This window comes from Tubulanus polymorphus, chromosome 6 (assembly GCF_964204645.1).
Source record: "Tubulanus polymorphus chromosome 6, tnTubPoly1.2, whole genome shotgun sequence".
Lineage (NCBI taxonomy): Eukaryota > Metazoa > Nemertea > Palaeonemertea > Tubulaniformes > Tubulanidae > Tubulanus > Tubulanus polymorphus.
This window is the reverse complement of record NC_134030.1, coordinates 17,827,499-17,846,936: the sequence shown is the minus strand read 5'-3', so window position 1 is coordinate 17,846,936 and position 19,438 is coordinate 17,827,499. Positions and strand designations below refer to the sequence as shown.

Below are 19,438 nucleotides of genomic sequence, written 5' to 3'. Positions count from 1 at the left end.
TAAAATACTTAAAATCAACAGAAAATATAAACTTCTCTTGATAAAATATAACTGAATTATAAACAATGTATACGTAGCCTACACTATTTACAACATACTAATTATGAAGGGGTTTATTCTTCTAAGCCTCTTTTGATGAATTGTGCAGTTGATTGTAGGATTTTTCGGAATGTAAAGTTTACGGATTTCATTCAATAGGTTGCAATAAAAAATAAAATATAATTAATCGCCTTAAACATTACAAGTGGAACACAATATATCGTTCTATCCAACTGAAGGTCTAATTATTTATCTACAGGCAGGCAAATATAAGAGCCAATTCTAAATTTGAATTAATTCGTCAAGTTAACTAATATACCTACTAATATAACTCATACAATATGATCCACAAACTAAATTAATTCCACGCGACATCATTGGGGTATGCAGTTCTGTTATATATTTCAATTTTATCATTGGTTTTAAATGCTGAAACACAATTATTTGTATGTTCTATTAGTAATCTTAATTCTCCATTTTTCAAACATAATCATGATATCAGATTCACTGAACCTTTAAAACCGTGAGTTACACCAACATCGTATACATCATATTGATTTTCATATAATAATTCTTACAACATCGTCTATTTTTTCAATCATTTCATTACAATCTTCATCATATAAAGAAATTTTAAATACTGCATAAGACGTGTAATTCGAATACCTAAATTTTGATAAGTAGAATGCAACCTTTTGCGTATACTATTTTTAGGCTCTTCTGTTACATCACAGAAAACCCTATTGATATTCGCGTGTTCATTATTATTATTTGACAATTGACGTCAAAACTGCAAAGGTTTTCTTACCTTAGGGCGGTTTCCGATACAATCCGCTGTATTTCATTTAGCTCACTTCGATCTAAAGATATTGCATGGGAATTTTGATGAATCAACGTTACAAAAGCACTGTCGGGCCGTAAACATCGAAAATTGAGCCCTATTCAATGAGGCGACATGTTTTTTTAGAGTCGTCATCCCGAAATCATCCGCAGGCTGGCCCTCACTTCGATTATCAATTCGAGAGTAAATAAACAAATTTATTGCCGCAAGCTTTCACATTCAGTCGCGGTCTTCAAATAGTAATTTTAACAATTACCAATTTTCTTCATCGGTACACTTTACCGATCCACATGATATTTACTACTCTGAATATTATAAATATTATAAGCACTATTGAGCTGTAAAGATCGATAATCAATATGTGTCTTTACGTCGTTGTTCCGCGGATCCGCTGCGAGTTTTCCTCGCCCTAAGAATAAAATCAAGTACAAATAGATTTATTACTCCCAGTGATTTGCCCGCGTGTTTTAAACAGTTAGTTTTACAATATTCTTTTTTACGAATTTACCGGATATTTACTACGATAAATCATTTAAGTCCCGGTGAGTCGTGGGCCTTAACTAAACAGGCCGAACATATTCAGCAGAGAAAAGCTGTAGTGTTGACGAGGTATCAAAATAGATGAATTTATCACTACAGTGATTTGGCCCCGGGCTTCAACCATGCATCAGTATTCTATTTTTCCTGCAGTACATACCGAGCTTTTCCAAATCCACGGGATATTTACCAAATACCTGTATATGACATATTATTATCCGTCGGAGAAAAGCTGTTGTGTCGACGAGGTATCAAAATAAAAGAATATATTACTTTATTCGGCCGCGGGCTTCAACCTCTATATCAATACGATCAATACTCTATATTTCCTAAAGTACATACCGATCTTTACCAAATCCACAAGATATTTACTAAATACAAGTATATGACACACTCTCATCCGTGAGCTGGACTCACGCTTATATTTGGAGTAAGAGTTCGCCGCGGGGATACGAGATCGTTCCTCGGGTCGCTTGAAATGTTCATTGAGTTGTACGTGACCTTTAGGTCTACCGGTACTGAGCTTTACTGTCTCAAAGAAACACATTTAATTGTTGTGCTAGTTAACTGACTCATTGATTGAACTCCAAACCTTTGTTTAGGAGAGTTGAAATTCAATAGGCCTAAGACCAATTTAACAAAACTAATTGTTCTAATTCGTCTTTCGGGGAAGCTCCAGCTACGATTAAATCCTGGTTATGCAACAATGAGAAAGCTAGTAGTTTTCAGCACTAAACGTAGACGATTTTATTCTTTAGATTCTCAATCGAGTAGCTTGGGAATTTGCCTGCAAGATGTATCAGGCTCCAAGACTCGTGTCAAACTCAACTGCTTGTTCATGGATTTACATTCTTTTTATATAATACTACAAAAGTTGAGAGACATGTTTGAGCACACAATTAAAACAAACGGTTATCACAGGTGTCGAATTGACAGATGTCTAACTGATTGTGTGAGTAATGATTAATTAATGGTGAATTAAAACAACAGCGCGATTAAAAGTATACATGTATATTAATTTTGCTCAACCAATCCGTCCGGATGTTAGGCCTACGCAGATACATAGGCCTACGTAGCCTAGTAGCCTCTACTAGGTTAAAGCTAAGTTCACTATAAAGGAGGAATCAGATTTATTCAAATGCATGTATAAGTGATTAACTGGTTCTGACTTCCAATGATCAATCACAATTATTAACCATATTCTATTGGCAAAGATGAAGAATTAATTCCTAAAAACTTAAGTTACTGCGGATCCCGGGAAAGATCTTTTTTCGTTGAAACAAAAATTGTTTTCCTTCGAACCAATGATATTTCATTCGATTTAACCAATCTGAAAAAAACCGTTAGGACAAAGTTTTTTTCGTTCAAACAACCAACTGTTCGAACGAACAGAATCGTTATCATTCACTTGTCAGAATGTTAAGTTTTCCGTTCGAACAAGTACATTGTAAAAAGTTTTTCAATCGAACAGAAATATTTTCATTCAAACATTTGTTCGAAACAAAATTGTTTTCACTCGACAAAATTGTTTGTCGGGACAAAAAGTTTTTCACTTCAACAATAACATAGCTTTTTATTCGAACACATTTTTTTGTCAGAACGATGAAAGGTTTTCATTTGAACAAAAAGCATATTGTTCCATCAAACGGAATTGTTTTCATTCGAACAAGATTTTCTTCGGAACATTAAGTTTTTTGTTCGAACAGATATATTGTTCGATCGAAGCGTTTTTCTTTCCAAAGAGCAAAATTCTGATGGAGCGAAATAGTATTTTCGTGATAATAAGTATACTTTATTCGAACAAAATAATCTTCTTATTCGAACACAAAGGTATAATCTGAACCTGGGTTTCCTTTATCCAATATCCATATCATGCCTTTCAGGTTGAAGCCTATCTTCCATGTGTCTGACCATGACTGGAACACAGCTTGTTTATGTCGTTTTGGAAATATACTATGTCCGGTACATTTTGAATTAGGTCGTTTTGGAAATATACTCCGTCCGGTACATTTTGAATTACTCTGTGTATATCATCTATCAGGAGAGCGAAGAGAAGACGACTTAGGATACTACATCTTGCGTGACTCCACTAGTTAGACCGATTTATTCCAAGATGAGACAGTTTCGTTGATTTCGGCCACCTGTTTTCGTTCAGAGAAATCTGCTGAGCCATTTAAGCAACCCATCATTGATATCGTTTCCGAAAAGCCTATTTAGTAATCGCTGATGTTGGACCTTATCAAATGCTTTTTTGAAATCCATAAAGACTAATTGAGGCCTAAGAGTCGATTTTCCAGAGTAGAATAACCATCTGGTCCAGTCATCCATGGTTTCAAAGTAGGCCTCATTGACTGTTTGTCAACCGTCCTTTTATAAAACCGTTTTGACAGTTGAACAGGACTCTAACTTCCCTTCAATTTTTATGGCATGGTTTGGCTGCATCGGGTACACACGATCGTCGACACAGTATTCAGACGAGATCAAGAATACGAACGAGGATGTGCGGAAAACCCGTTATCGCTGCTTTGCAGCTATATTGTTCAGTTATTATTTTGCACAATATTATGTTATCGCAAAATATGTCCGTAGTATTAAATAATTCATTATTCTCTTATCGAAAATATATATTTACAGATAAATCAGCAAAATTCCCATTAATTGTTAAATAGTAAACCGGTAATGAAGAATCTATATATCTATTATTCATATGTTTTGATGGTACTTCTATCGTTCAGATATTAATATTATTTTCTATCGTTGAAACCTTTGTACTTTCTATACTCATCTATATTAAACAATTTTTATTTTTTCATTTTTTTCATTAAAGCTAGTGACAATCAATTAACGCAGTCTTTGCATCAGTCTAGTGACGACACCGCTCCTGGTCGTACTTTCATCCTAAGTACGCAATACTGTGTGTAGTGGCACCCGATAGTGTTCATAAATGATTGGAGACATTCGACACAATCGACAAGAAAAATAGTACAACAGTAAAAACGATATTTATTAATTCAGCAAGAAAACTGTAGATACACAATATATCGGTCTTTCAATTAAACGGTTTTTCAATACGCGCGCACAAAAATGTGGATGGGGTTAAGTTGAAATGTGAAGTACATATACAGTTTAAAGAGGGGGTGAGGCATGCGTACGTATGTGAATACAATACTACTAATTCTTTTATATTTGATTGACAGACTACTACCGGGGACTACTATATTTAATTACAACCTTATAATGATTATAAATATATCTAAATCAGGCTTTTTTACCTCGAGACAACTTTATCTATTTGACTTTGATCTATATGTCAATGTGGATTTTATGTATCTGACCACCTCATTATGTCAATATGGATTTATCTGTATTTAAATATTATTAGAATTCTAGATTACTAGCCCACGCAAAGAAAAACGTACCGTACCTTTGTTTCTCATTAAATTCTTTGGAAAATTGACGTGCGAGGCAGGTTTATGTTTTATTTCCCTTTTTAGAAAGAAAGTCTTATTCCAAATCCCAAAAGTGACGAGGGTGACTAGTTTTAATTTCTTTTTTTCAAATGAGGACTAAAGTGAAGCTAAATACATACATTCATTCATTCATTCATTCATTCATTCATTCCGAAAAGCCTATTTAGTAATCGCTGATGTTGGACCTTATCAAATGCTTTTTTGAAATCCATAAAGACTAATTGAGGCCTAAGAGTCGATTTTTCAGAGTAGAATAACCATCTGGTCCAGTCATCCATGGTTTCAAAGTAGGCCTCATTGACTGTTTGTCAACCGTCCTTTTATAAAACCGTTTTGACAGTTGAACAGGACTCTAACTTCCCTTCAATTTTTATGGCATGGTTTGGCTGCATCGGGTACACACGATCGTCGACACAGTATTCAGACGAGATCAAGAATACGAACGAGGATGTGCGGAAAACCCGTTATCGCTGCTTTGCAGCTATATTGTTCAGTTATTATTTTGCACAATATTATGTTATCGCAAAATATGTCCGTAGTATTAAATAATTCATTATTCTCTTATCGAAAATATATATTTACAGATAAATCAGCAAAATTCCCATTAATTGTTAAATAGTAAACCGGTAAAAAAGAATTTATATATCTATTATTCATATGTTTTGATGGTACTTCCATCGTTCAGATATTAATATTATTTTCTATCGTTGAAACCTTTGTACTTTCTATACTCATCTATATTAAACAATTTTAATTTTTTCATTTTTTTCATTAAAGCTAGTGACAATTAATTAACGCAGTCTTTGCATCAGTCTAGTGACGACACCGCTCCTGGTCGTACTTTCATCCTAAGTACGCAATCCTGTGTGTAGTGGCACCCGATAGCGTTCATAAATGATTGGAGACATTCGACACAATCGACAAGAAAAATAGTACAACAGTAAAAACGATATTTATTAATTCAGCAAGAAAACTGTAGATACACAATATATCGGTCTTTCAATTAAACGGTTTTTCAATACGCGCGCAAAAAAATGTGGATGGGGTTAAGTTGAAATGTGAAGTACATATACAGTTTAAAGAGGGGGGTGAGGCATGCGTACGTATGTGAATACAATACTACTAATTCTTTTATATTTGATTGACAGACTACTACCGGGGACTACTATATTTAATTACAACCTTATAATGATTATAAATATATCTAAATCAGGCTTTTTTACCTCGAGACAACTTTATCTATTTGACTTTGATCTATATGTCAATGTGGATTTTATGTATCTGACCACCTCATTATGTCAATATGGATTTATCGGTATTTGAATATTATTAGAATACTAGATTACTAGCCCACGCAAAGAAAAACGTACCGTACCTTTGTTTCTCATTAAATTCTTTGGAAAATTGACGTGCGAGGCAGGTTTATGTTTTATTTCCCTTTTTAGAAAGAAAGTCTTATTCCAAATCCCAAAAGTGACGAGGGTGACTAGTTTTAATTTCTTTTTTTCAAATGAGGACTAAAGTGAAGCTAAATACATTCATTCATTCATTCATTCATTCATTCATTCATTCATTCATTCATTCGGTTTAGCTAACAGGGTATAGAACTGCTTTGAGAGTCTGCTTGAATGAATCACAACACAAAGACATCGGGTCTGGTACGATCAGGTCTGGTACGATCAGGTCTGGTACGATCAGGTCTGGTATGATCGGATCTGGTACGATCGGGTCTGGTACGATCGGGTCTGGTACGATCGGGTCTGGTATGATCGGGTCTGGTACGATCGGGTCTGGTACGATCGGGTCTGGTACGATCGGGTCTGGTACGATCGGGTCTGGTACGATCGGGTCTGGTACGATCGGGTCTGGTACGATCGGGTCTGGTACGATCGGGTCTGGTACGATCGGGTCTGGTACGATCGGGTCTGGTACGATCGGATCTGGTACGATCGGGTCTGGTACGATCGGGTCTGGTACGATCGGGTCTGGTACGATCGGGTCTGGTACGATCGGGTCTGGTACGATCGGGTCTGGTACGATCGGGTCTGGTACGATCGGGTCTGGTACGATCGGGTCTGGTACGATCGGTATACAAGATAACTACCGGGGATTACACATGTACACCATCTATATTTGAATACATACGTATATAGATGTGAATGACCATATTTGACTAAATTAAGACTACTAAATAAATATTTTGCGAATCTCTGTCGAGTGATGCTGCTCAACTTCTGACCGCGACTTAACAAAACTTGATCTCGACGAAGAGTCATCGACCAAAGCACCAGTGGCGCCACCTTACCGTATCTCACACGTAGATATTTTCGTTTATTCGTTTGTCGTTTTGGTGGATTGGCTTAGTTTCGCTCGACACATATTTAATACCCGTGTGTTGACGATGAATGCCAAGAAAACTAGAAAACCTTGAGACGAATTCAACAAATTAAAGAAATACCAGAGATAATCGTTATTTACGAACGACGCTACGAACCCGACCAACCACGTGACCCCGGTCACCAAAGCCATCCGGTAGAAAATGAAAGCTGTCGCCCTGTTCCGGTTGGCGTTTGATGAAGAATTTGACATCGCAGAAAACGACCGTAGAATGTGATAAACTGTAACTACGAATAGAATTATACTGACCAGATCGATAATACCGATCGGTAGAACGAACGCCATCAATAGGGCGAAACTGGAACTAAACCAACAAGTAACGGGGCTACCGTAAACCGTACCGGAGTACTGAGTGGTATCGGTGCTGTGTAGGACGATACAGGGCCCGACAATGAGGAACGGAGCGAGCCAGACGGATAACAGATAATACAGTAACAACTTAGGAGAATCGACCAGTTTACGAATGGTAGAAAAGGTAACGAACATGTGAACAGAAACAGCGGCCATCGAAGCGAAAACGACCATCCAAATGTAGTGTTTAACAGCGGCCATTGAAACGCAAAGTAATCGATTATCAACGCCGACCAGGCTGGAAATATGAAGAGTTTGAGCCACGGCGAGAGTTACGCAGAGATTGATGATGAGTTTACCGGGAAGAGTTCGCATATCGGGAATACTCAAATAGATTACGACCGTTATTAGGAGACTTACGATAGACAGACAGCTACAGGTGAAGGTAATCAGGAAATCACGATCGGAAAATAACGAACTAGCCGTTATTTTGAATTTCAAATCGTTGTGTCGTCTGCAAACCATGACTCCTGTACTAGAATACACTCTCACGCAATCGTTGATTTTAGTGGAACATTTACTCGATTTAACTATTCGAGTTTTTCCGCGGTCACTGGAAATTTGAAAAATTCTGTAATATTTAAAATGCGGGTTCGACTGGGCTAGTACCGGGCTACTACTGGAAAGGCTCGTATCGTTTTCTACGGCGGGCTCAGGATCGATGACGTCACAGCGAGTATTCTTCGTCAAACTCGTGGTCGACAAATCGTACCCGGAAACGGTCACCCGGCTGCCATCTTTACCGAACTGACACGTGATCAACGACTCGTATTCGCGCGCGATTGATTCTATTGTGACGTCACCGAGGAATTCTTCGTGGTTGCTCAGCGTGAATTGGCGCCTGTACAACGATGAATCATTGAGTATAGATGAGATATTACCTATTTCTGTTATCTTCGATTTTTTCGTATCGCCGCAGCCACCGACGTTAAAGTACCACAATCCGTATAGAAATTTGTCCATACCTAATCGTTGCGTTTCGTTGAATGCGATAAAAAAAGAGAAGTGAACGCGAACTGATATCTTAGGCCATTCGTTCTCGTCAAGCCGACAGACGGCGTTGTCTTCGTCGTTACCCTGTAGTCGATATCCCCGTAAACAGCCGTATCGGCGACATCTACGCGTCTCCTGGTCGAATATTTCGTTCGTTTCCGAGCAGAAAAATTCTTTCGGCGCCCACGAGATTACCGGCATTCCGGCGGTTCGAAATTCAACGCCGTTCGTCAGACTGAAATCGAGTAAAATGTTCAAACCGAATGTCTTCTGCCCGGTTAAGTCGTAGTTACAAACGACGTTCGATTCGTTTAAAACGCTGTCACTCAGTTCACATTTCATACAGTAATAATTACGATATGTTTTCACTCGTCCGCCGACTACAGCTGATATCGGGTTAAAAACCCGTCCGCATTTAGACCTCAAGTCCCGATCGGCTGACTCGTCGCACCGTGACGTCATGGCTACGCTACTGCGCGTGCACGGTAGCAGTTCCATCCGACCTCCCCCGCGATGTTCGAAGGACAAACGACAATCTTCGGGCAGCCGAACTTTCGCGGCATCGTCGCTTAGAGACGAGTTGCGCATGCTCATGATGACGTCATCAATTCTTGTGGTGTTTATGCACTGCAGTAGGAGTCTAGCCGGTTTGTATTGAGTATCGTTGAACCCGTGACACATTGCGCAATACATATTCTTAAACGGAAGCCAGTCTTCGATGTAGACAGGGATCGTGGTGGCAAGATTACTGGACGGCGATTCGCAATAGCGACGCGCGTCTGAATTCAAGTCGAAATCGATCGGGCACCGACTGATCGCTATGAAACCTCTTGACCGATACGTCTCGTCTCCGATTCCATATGTACAGTCGGTCCATCGAGTTTGTCGCCTCATCCTGTTTAGTCTCGATTCGTCCGCATCGCTTCTGACAACGCACTTTCCAATCAGGTTGCAACAGTTGTTGAACAGTTCGCAAATACATAAATCAGCCGAACAACCTATGACTGGACAAACACGAACTAAATCGCCATCTTTATCCGTATCCGCTGATGCTGGTTTGTAATCGGCGATCAGTTGGTCGTTTTTGGTGACGCCTTTTCCGGGAATATTACGTTCAGGCATCCCGCGTGAGTGACCCGATTCTGGAAACCGGCTATTCGGCATTTTAGTTTCGGGAAATCGTTGGGACACGATGAAATTATCTGAAATAATCGATTTACATTTAGTTTTGTTTCGATAAAACACAAAGCGCATTGAGAATCAATTTACAACACAGCGTTTCATTAAAGAAACCGACACTCAGAAAATGGCCTAAAACTTCGGTAGAAGTCAAAACAGGAAGCCACATTTGTATGGAGTCTGCATAAAATGAAGCTATGCTAAAAAACATCGATCCAAGTCGATCTAGCAGTGATATAACAGAGCGTGAGATATTTCAGTCAAATTCCTGCTCGCCCATCGCCGACCACACGCCACAAAAAAAAAGAATCAAAAGTCATTGGTATGAAGTAAAACCATTCGCGCAGCGTTTTCCTTACAGAAGGATATGATACCTGGAAGGAAATAATATCGGAGAGTGACCAACTGATATATATATATATATATATATATATATATATATATATATATATATATATATATATATATATATATATATATATATATATATATATATATATATATAATGAGAAATGCACACAAGTTTGAAATTACGCCGTAGAATTTAGTCTTTCATGTTGTCTCGGTCTACAACAAACGCTGCTGTACTAAGATTTCAGTTGGTCACTCTCCGATATTATTTCCTTCCAGGTATCATATCCTTCTGTAAGGAGAACGTTTACGAAATCGCATCGGAGTTCATCGAATTGCAAGAATTACAAAACGCCTCGCGTCATCTGTTAAGACAGACGAGTGTGACAATCTATCTATTACCGATATGCTGAAGTGTGACGTGTGTTTGGTGGAAATTTATCGAAATCGTAATCGTGGTCAGGTAATGGATGTAATGAAATATTCTTAGAACCTATCGCAGTTGTTCTTTGAAATTGAATTAATTAGGCATGTTTCCTGACGACGATTATTCTTTCCAATCACACCAGCACCAGCATAGCGTAAGACCGTAGACATTTGTTAGTGTTAAGTCGCGCTTTTTTGTCCCGTTTCAAAAAAAAAAAAATTGACGCTTGCTGTTAAAAAGCGGTGCAAATTACGGGGCTGTTTACCCTTGGAATTTGATTATCGTATGAATTTGCAGGAACTTGGTCTTGTTCTGAATGATGGTTTTAAGAATTGTTTTCAGACGAATTTTTTTAAATACAACTCAAATTCAATAAAGTTGCAATTTTCCCTAGCCCTTCGCTCCAAACGGTGACGTCACACATGACTTGAACCGTACGTTACTATTTTACTGTTTAGTTACTTGGATTGTTTAAATATCCCAAACAAATACTGAGAGAATATTGAAATTTGTTTTTCTGTCCCCCTTCGCGTCTTTATGATAATTGAGCGCAAAAATTTCTCGATGTTTCCGGCTTATTTTTCGATGAAGAAATTTGAAAAAAAACCTGTATTTCTTTCTCTGTTCCCGGCCATTATCAAACGCCTGTTCCATAAAATCTTGTTTGAAATATTTCATCTTCAATACTTCAATTTTTTTCCAAGAAAATAAAAATGCGTACTCCAGTAATCAAATAGGGCCTAATCGTACCATGTGAAATAACAAAATGCAATTTCACTGGCGTTTGAATTGACTTTTTTACGCCGTAAAAACCGTTACAATATTGTTTAATATTATACATTGATACCTAGAACGCGTTAAATGAGGGGTTCTGTGTGAGTCGATGTGCAATACGTCATCAATATTAGGGTTTCAAAATAACAGTTGCAATTATGAATTATGGCATTTATTTTGCGATTGAATGAACTTCGTGACTCTTATTTCATTTTGATAAATTTCAATAATTATCATCAAAATGATACCTCGTTTCCCCGCAACCTCCGGGTAACTGCCCAATCTGTTTTTGTAAGCTTAATCGTGATGTAAAAAAAAGTTATGTACAGAGTATATAGGCGGCCGGCCGGGTCAACTTTTAGGCTCATCGGACGGAGAAACAAAGTATGACTATTTTAGCCTTAACAAATTTTTCGCTATAGCGAACGCTCGGTCCAGTCTGCCAGTGCAGTAGCAAAAATACATAAAGAGCCATGTGGTATATTCTGGACTTATGCCAAGAATAAGCCATATTTGGAACAAAACTATAGTGCTGACATCTAGCAGCGCTGCCACGGAATTGAGAGCCCGGTGAAATGCTTGTGAATCTTACAAGTAAAAAGTCTAAAAGAACACTTTTTCATTTAAGCTCTATACAAAAATTGCTGTTTCAATTAATACAAAACAAAAGTCAACGCTTAGTTCAGAATCTTCTGGTTCAATTGATACCAATATTACGCATGTAGCTATTCGGACAATTAAATGATAGCCTATTGAAAAACCCCAGGGGCCGGTCGCATAGTCATGACTTAGATTTAAGACCAGTCTAAGACCAACTTAGCTCTATAGCCAATCTAACAATTTAAGACCAGTTATAAGATTTAAATCTTAAGACCACTTTTGGACTTAAGTCACGACTGTGCAACTGGGCCCAGTTTTTCAGGAAATAAGTTGTACATTTTTCCTCGTATTTTTGGTAGTAGACAGACATAGTATAACGTGAACGTGGTAAATATCTAGGCCTACACATTTCTAAATCTAATCTTTTCCCTGTAAGAGTCTAACGATATACAGTCGAATTCGACTTACCAGTAGTACAAATCATCAGAAGAACTAATCGATTTACGAAGGATTGGAACAACATCTCAACCGGATGAAAATGACGCACAACTCGATCGCGACTCGTAAATGAAAACCGGTAGTTAAGATACCTGTTATTTATGCGTCGGATATCGTGACCGTTCGTTGTCTATACAATAAGATACCATGTTCGCATGAAACGAGAAACCGACACGAAAAGACAATGAACGAAAAGATAATGAAAATTGAAATGAATCGAACGCGTTTGAAATTAGCGGAGACAGTCACGCGGGTGATGATTACAATGACGCCGCATTCAAACAAACTCCTGTGAAATATTACTACCATCTGATGAATGCGTTAATCACGTAGCGCGAACCGAGACGGTCAGACGATTAAATCCGTGTTGTCAGCAAAATTATCCGAAATATGAATACGTAAATACGATGTGAAAAGTTCATCTCAGACGTGATTTTATACTTATTTTTCCTGCAATTTTGCCTCGAATCATTTGAGTTCGGAAGCGCGTGTAAATTTTGAACGAGAACTAACGACCGGCGGCTAAGACCGGCGGCTTAAACCACGCGGCCACCGCGTCTCTCAAATGCACAAAAACGAACTTTTACCGCGCAAAAACAAACTTTTTAAACGCGCAAGAACAAAATATTTCGTTTTTGCGCAGTTTGAATTGTTTTTGCCCGTTTTCGTGGAGGATGATGAAAAAAATATTGACATGTCGCCAATCAGCCACCGTGTTTATGCGTCACCGACGGGTGATTTTTTTCGATCGATGCTCAAAATGATTTTAAGCCGGGATCGGCATTTTTGCTAAAACCCGTAAAGATGTGCCTGACTAGCACTTGGAATTAGTCGGTTTTTATTGCTATAGCCATACGAATTTATTTTTACGAATATTCAAACTTCTTAAGCAGTACCGTTAGTTCTTATTTCATGTTTTCATTTAAAGAAAAGGCCTTTTTTGAGTGCAGCAATCACCAGTTGTATTCTAGCTCTGAACGGAACGCGGATTGGTAAAAGCTCCTCGTACTCGATATTGAACCTAGTTCGAAATCTAATCAGAATGATCGTAGCCTCTCGTAATTTCATCATCTATTGCACTTCGAGGCGTCGATTTCGGAATCAACTGAAAGCGATGTTTTCTACCGAAGAAAAAGCGCGAACACTAGTATTGTCACCCTGATATAAGTTGCATATTCAATAATCATATATATCTACAATTTCATATCGAATGGTTCATAATATTTCATATCTCTCACTACATGGAAATGCTTAACAATAATAATAATAATATTAATAATGTAAATAACTTATGAATATTGTATTAATATGTGCTTAATCGTAATAAACATGTGACATTATTCAATATGTTTTCATAGTAATTAGCTATAGTCAGTGCTCATCAATAATTAATTAATGTCTCTCATACATGTGTCACTACGGGTTAGTTTGTGAGTCCTGATGTCTACAACTTGTCTGACACCTAGTTTTCACATTATACTAATGATTCTGTATATAAAGACTGTGTAAAGTTATTATAATCATTCTCATTCCGGGATGCAATAGAGATTGTACATATAAGGTTTAAGTGCCTTGTTGTTCGTGATGGATGGAATCCTGTACCGCTGGTGTAAATGCTAGTTCCCCAGCCAGCCTGCCGATACAACAACAACCAGCCGGTTACAGTAAACGACATGCTATTTATTTTCTTTAACTTAAATCAACGAGGACATCGAATATTCACGATGACTCAATGAGTGATACGATATTGACGACATGCATTGAATCGAAACTAGAAGTGAATTCAATTCAATCGTTATTCAACAACACTAAAAAAAAATTGTTTGCAACTGATACAGTTTCGGTAAAATCAAGTATTGAAACTTTAAACGAATTACGCAATGGCATTATATTCATTCATGAGGATATTTCTATCTATGAATCAAAATATTGCGAGATCTTTCGTCCCCTAGCACTATACATTCTCGTTAATCCACCACCAGCATGAATAGGGAAGTTTCCAGTTTCCAGGCGCCATTTTGAGGCGGTCCCACGGTTCCCGCATTGTTGGAAAGATTTTCACATTTTTTAAAAAAGACCTTTAGTGCGATTCATTGTAGTCCATCCCTCTTTTGCCTCAAAAATTTAAGTCATGTATCGATAGAAAGGTGACAATTTATATTTTCTGATGGTGTTTATTTTTTTTTTCTCGGCTGCAACAATCGGATACAGTTACAGTTTAGAAAATATGTGCGTCACTTAAAGGAAGGCGCCTAGAAAAGATAAATTAAGTTTTTGAAGGAAAAGAGGGATGGACTACATTGAATCGCGCTAAAGGTTTTAGTTTAAAAAATCTTTCCAACAATGCGGCACCCGCGGGACCGCCTCAAAATGGCGCCTGGAAACTGGAAACTTCCCTATTGTAGCGCTTTCAAAGAACATTGTTTAACAGTTATGGATGTGATTAAATACTGATAGAATTGGGAATTTCTGCTGGATCTAAAATCGTGTATTCCATTTCGCGAGTTGAGTTCTTGTTTTTGATTGTTGCGCTGATCGATTTAAGGTTCTCCTTGAATCTGAAAAAATAGAATACACAATATAATTGAAATACGTGCAGAAATCCGTGTCTGACATTTCGCAATATTTCACTAACGCAATAACTTGATACAGGACGTCAAACATATTTCAAGCGATTTCAATTACAGAACCTAGACAATTTCTAAATCAGCATACTAGTTTTGATATTTGCATGCTTAAGATTGTTTCTAAATATCGATCATTTTTTATGATGATATCTATTTTGATGGGGGCAGAGAGAAACCCAAAAAGGACAGTTTTATATCAGTAATAATATATGCAGTGAGCACTTTCTGAAAATTGCCCCCTCCCTGCTAAATAAGGCAGACCCAGCCGACCGGTTCAGCTCTTAAGAATCGAGGTATAATTTTTTAGCCTTATTTGGCATATTTACGTCTATGTCATTCTAATAGATTATATCGGTTTAGACCGTGAGAACATGTGAGGAGACCGGCGGCCCCAATTTTAAGATGAAATGGAAATGGAGAGTTTGGCGAACAGAAACTAGTACTTGCCTTGTGATTGCGTCCAGTGCTTTCGGATCGTGGGCGTAGGTGACTTCGAATTCCCCCAGCGCCTGCGTAGCGCGGTTGCTGAGAATCTTCGTCACGACCATCGTATCGAGAGTTTGTTCTTTGGTCGGTATAATCTTAACGATATCCAGCTCGGTCAACTCGTCCTATTTTTAGCGGAGAGAGAGAGGGGAAATTAAACTTACACGAAGAAAACGAAACGTGAGTGATTTTAATATAAGTAAAAGTGAAATGTTCATATCTGGAACCAGTTCCACAGTTGTGAGTTAAGATTTGATTCAAAACAATTTCAATTCAAAACAAGATTCAGAGTCAAAACATTGAAATTGAACTAATTCTAACTCAGAGTTAACTTTAACTAACAACTGTGGAACTGAGTCCTGAAAGACAACTCCTTAGCATTATAACAAAATGAATGTTAATCTTTTCATTTTCACGGAATAGACTTGAACTCAAGGAACAATTTTGTCTGGTATCTTTTTCGGTTAATCTACTACTTCAGAAAATGTTTATTTTAGAAAGAGTGCCTTTCATTCTGCTGAAGAAGCACAACGACTGGGACAAGCGACGTTTGAAATATTGAAAATACAGAAACGTGACAACGGAGTCATTCAGATGAGAAAACAGCTGTATTTTAGATAAATCTGCCATTATAACTCAAAATGACCGTTTCATTAGAAGTATTCAAACAACATATTTGAACATAAATAGTTTTATCGGTTGGTAAGCCAATACGTCTACAAACTACCATTAGATTTGCTATATATTACCTTATTGTTAGGTGGTTTACCGTGAAGGCAAGCCGGATAGTTCGGGGGAAACGCATAATCTTCATACTGATTAAAATTCGCCGCGGCGTGGCCCACGCTTGACATGTATATTATCGATGTGCATATCGATATCAGGTCGGTTTTGTTTTCAAGACGACCATCACCCGGCACACCCTGTAAATGAAGAATAAAATAAATATGTTCGATTAAAAAAATGGTTAAGCTGCCTAGCGCACACGGAAAGCGGTTTTTTAAAGTGCTCTTGAGATTTGGATCTAACGCCGGAAATTCTGCCCAAAAACAGCATTAAAATTCTATATCGTCGTCAATCTACAGAGCCTCGGAGGTGACAAGGTGAAAAATATTTTTCTTTCTCGAAATAATTTTCTTCTTAGAACGCTAAACAAACTGAATCACCGAAACTCATAAACGCATTTTACCGTTTCGTATTTCGGCACTTTTTTTCACCGTGTGCATCGGTCATGTATCTAGATATTACATTGCTGTTTGCACGAAGCGACGTATCGTTGGCCAATTGCCAAAATAGTCGCCCATCGTAAAGTATACATTATCACATGAATTACAAACAAACCTTAATCCCGCAGCCTCCAGCCGCCACCGATTTACACAACTCACACGCCCAGTTCTGTATCTCTTCATCTTGTTTCAACGTATCGTCTCAATCTGATGAAATTTAAACAATTATAAACACATTATGTTAAAATATTTCATATTTGTATATTCTCGCATATCTCTATATGACAAGTTGTTATTTATTGTGGAGATAAAATTATTATTGCTATTGTTATTGTTATTGTTATTGTTATTATTATTGCTATTGCTATTGCTATTGCTATTGCTATTGCTATTGCTATTGCTATTGCTATTATCATTATCATCATCATTATAAATCGTTATCGTTATCGTTATAATTATCATTATCATTATCATTAATTCAACGGGAAATCAATAATCTTTGCTGCTTTTACACTCGAACTCGTATTACGGGATTTTGAGAGAAAACACAGCATTTCCAGAAAACACACAAATAGAAATTCAATCAATAGGGGGAGATATGAAGACAGAAGTTACTAATGTGATATTACATATTTGTAGAAATAAATACGCGTATTATGTCAATGTGGAGAACGAGCTTTTCTAACTACCATTTCATCTCACTGATATTTTTTATGCACAGCGCCTACGCGCATGCGCAGTTTGAGACACGGAATTGGTAGTTAGAAAACTAGATCGCTCAATAATATGAACTGCCGATAAGAGTTATTTGAGGTACTTAACACCTCGACTCAATCTACCGGAGAACTCGGTACCGTACTTGGTATCATCGTTTCGCATTATATCGTTTTACGTACCGTAGTAAATATCGATGATTTCTGTAACGTATGATTCGATGGCGTCGTAGCACAACAGCGCATCGTCACGATAATGATAGTTAGGGAGATACTTCGCATCGTTGACCTGGTTAGTAAGAAAAAACAATCAGGTGATTAGATGTGGGTACGGGCCTCGCTGCGTATTCCAATCGGTTTCAGATATGCACTTATTTCGACCGCGTGGTGATCGTAAGCGACGGTGTGCGACTAGTCAGTGTCGGTGTACTTACTTGGCGATTTTTCAGTTCATTCGGTAACGTTCCGTCTAAGTCGAGTCTCCAATCCTTCCAACTTAAAAAGTGGTAAAAAGAAAAAACCTTAAGATATTATCAATTGTGAATTTGATTGAACAGTTCGATCGAATATCGCTCCATACCGTTCTTGAAGTCTATATGTTTATACAACTAAGAACTTAGTTTTACGCTAGGAAGGGCTCTAAGCTATGTATAGGATTAAGTTTAAGTTTTCGATTAAGTTTAGGGGCTTTTAAATGAATCTTAACCAGTCTCTCTCCATCATTCGGTCTAGTACCACTGGAGGACTACTGACACCACGTTCTAGCGCATCTAATTCTATCTTATACTGGTCTTGTTCCGAAGAGCATGGGAAACACTTGAAGGAAGAGTTCACGAAGTGACGCAAGAAATCCGAAGTCATCAGCTCTATAATTCGAGGCTGGTTTCTAAGTCGATAAACTTACGCTTTGACTACGATATCAAATAAACCGCTAGCTCCAGACGTCATAGTTTTGTCAATCCAACCTCCAGGACTGACCAATCTCTCCAACGCCAAACTGTGTGAGATAAACCAAGCAAAATATTACTCAATACAAATTGAAATACAGATTGAAACAAAAAATTAATGGCGGACCTTTCATGTTACACATGGTTGCATTTGGCGAGGTCCCAGAAAGAGCAGTTCTATAGGATATAACAATAATATTTGCAAAAAGGGCACTTTTCCATAAATTTCTCGAAGGTTGACCCTTATTGATACGGCCCTGATGATGATAAAAAACTGATTGATTCATGTCCAAAAGTTGTTAGTTCAAGTCAACTCTGAGTTAAAACACGTTCATTTTCGATGATGATTTAAGTTAACTCTGTATCAAATCTATACTCAGAACTGTGGACCTGGGCTCTTGTTATTTGTTTAACGATTTCGGTTTATATTGATGATAACATGGCGTTGAATGTAGGCTGATACTGGTTATTTTACCTGTTGATGGCCATGATGTTTAGAAAATGTGGAGCCAATAGTTTGAATACAGGATGTGACGGTGATATATTCCTGTGACTACAAATAGCCGCACCCTCCATCAGCAAATGGGTGAAACCTAAAGTAAAAAGAATTAATATGTATATATCAATTAATAAGGAATGAATTTCATGCTGCCTGATGTTACATATATCAGTTTTCAAAAACTATAAAACAATATATACTCCAACACAAACCCTGGCTACAAACCCTTTATTGGTCTATTACATCACCCACGATTTCTTGGGCGGACAGGTTCCCGCTCAACGCCCACCAGTCTATATATCTAGCCTATCAGATGTTTTAAGGCACATGACGTTTTCTCTATGAATACCACGCATCTGATTGGCTAGATATATAGACTGTTGGGCGCTGACCTGGAACCTGTCCGCCCAGGATTTCGTGGTCGGTGTAATAGGTCAGTGAATTTTGGCCAGGGTTTGTATTGAGTGAGCTTCAACAGGCGGT

At 37.8% G+C, this 19,438-nt stretch overlaps 2 protein-coding genes across 2 annotated transcripts; both read right to left on the bottom strand.

Annotated features, from left to right (window-relative positions):
• Positions 1-7,077: 7,077 nt before the first annotated feature.
• On the bottom strand, positions 7,078-9,792 carry LOC141907805 (uncharacterized). The gene has a single exon (XM_074797546.1). It carries the CDS (start codon positions 9,790-9,792, stop codon positions 7,219-7,221), a length of 2,574 nt encoding a protein of 857 aa, XP_074653647.1. The 3' UTR covers positions 7,078-7,218.
• Positions 9,793-14,834: 5,042 nt separating this feature from the next.
• LOC141907682 (allene oxide synthase-lipoxygenase protein-like) lies at positions 14,835-18,001 on the bottom strand. Its single transcript, XM_074797407.1, has 6 exons — positions 17,944-18,001; positions 17,693-17,798; positions 16,912-17,003; positions 16,320-16,493; positions 15,532-15,695; positions 14,835-15,015 (listed from the first exon to the last, which is right to left on the bottom strand). Exons 4-6 carry the CDS (start codon positions 16,422-16,424, stop codon positions 14,901-14,903), a joined length of 384 nt encoding a protein of 127 aa, XP_074653508.1. The 5' UTR covers positions 16,425-16,493; positions 16,912-17,003; positions 17,693-17,798; positions 17,944-18,001; the 3' UTR covers positions 14,835-14,900.
• Between the last annotated feature and the right edge of the window lie 1,437 nt (positions 18,002-19,438).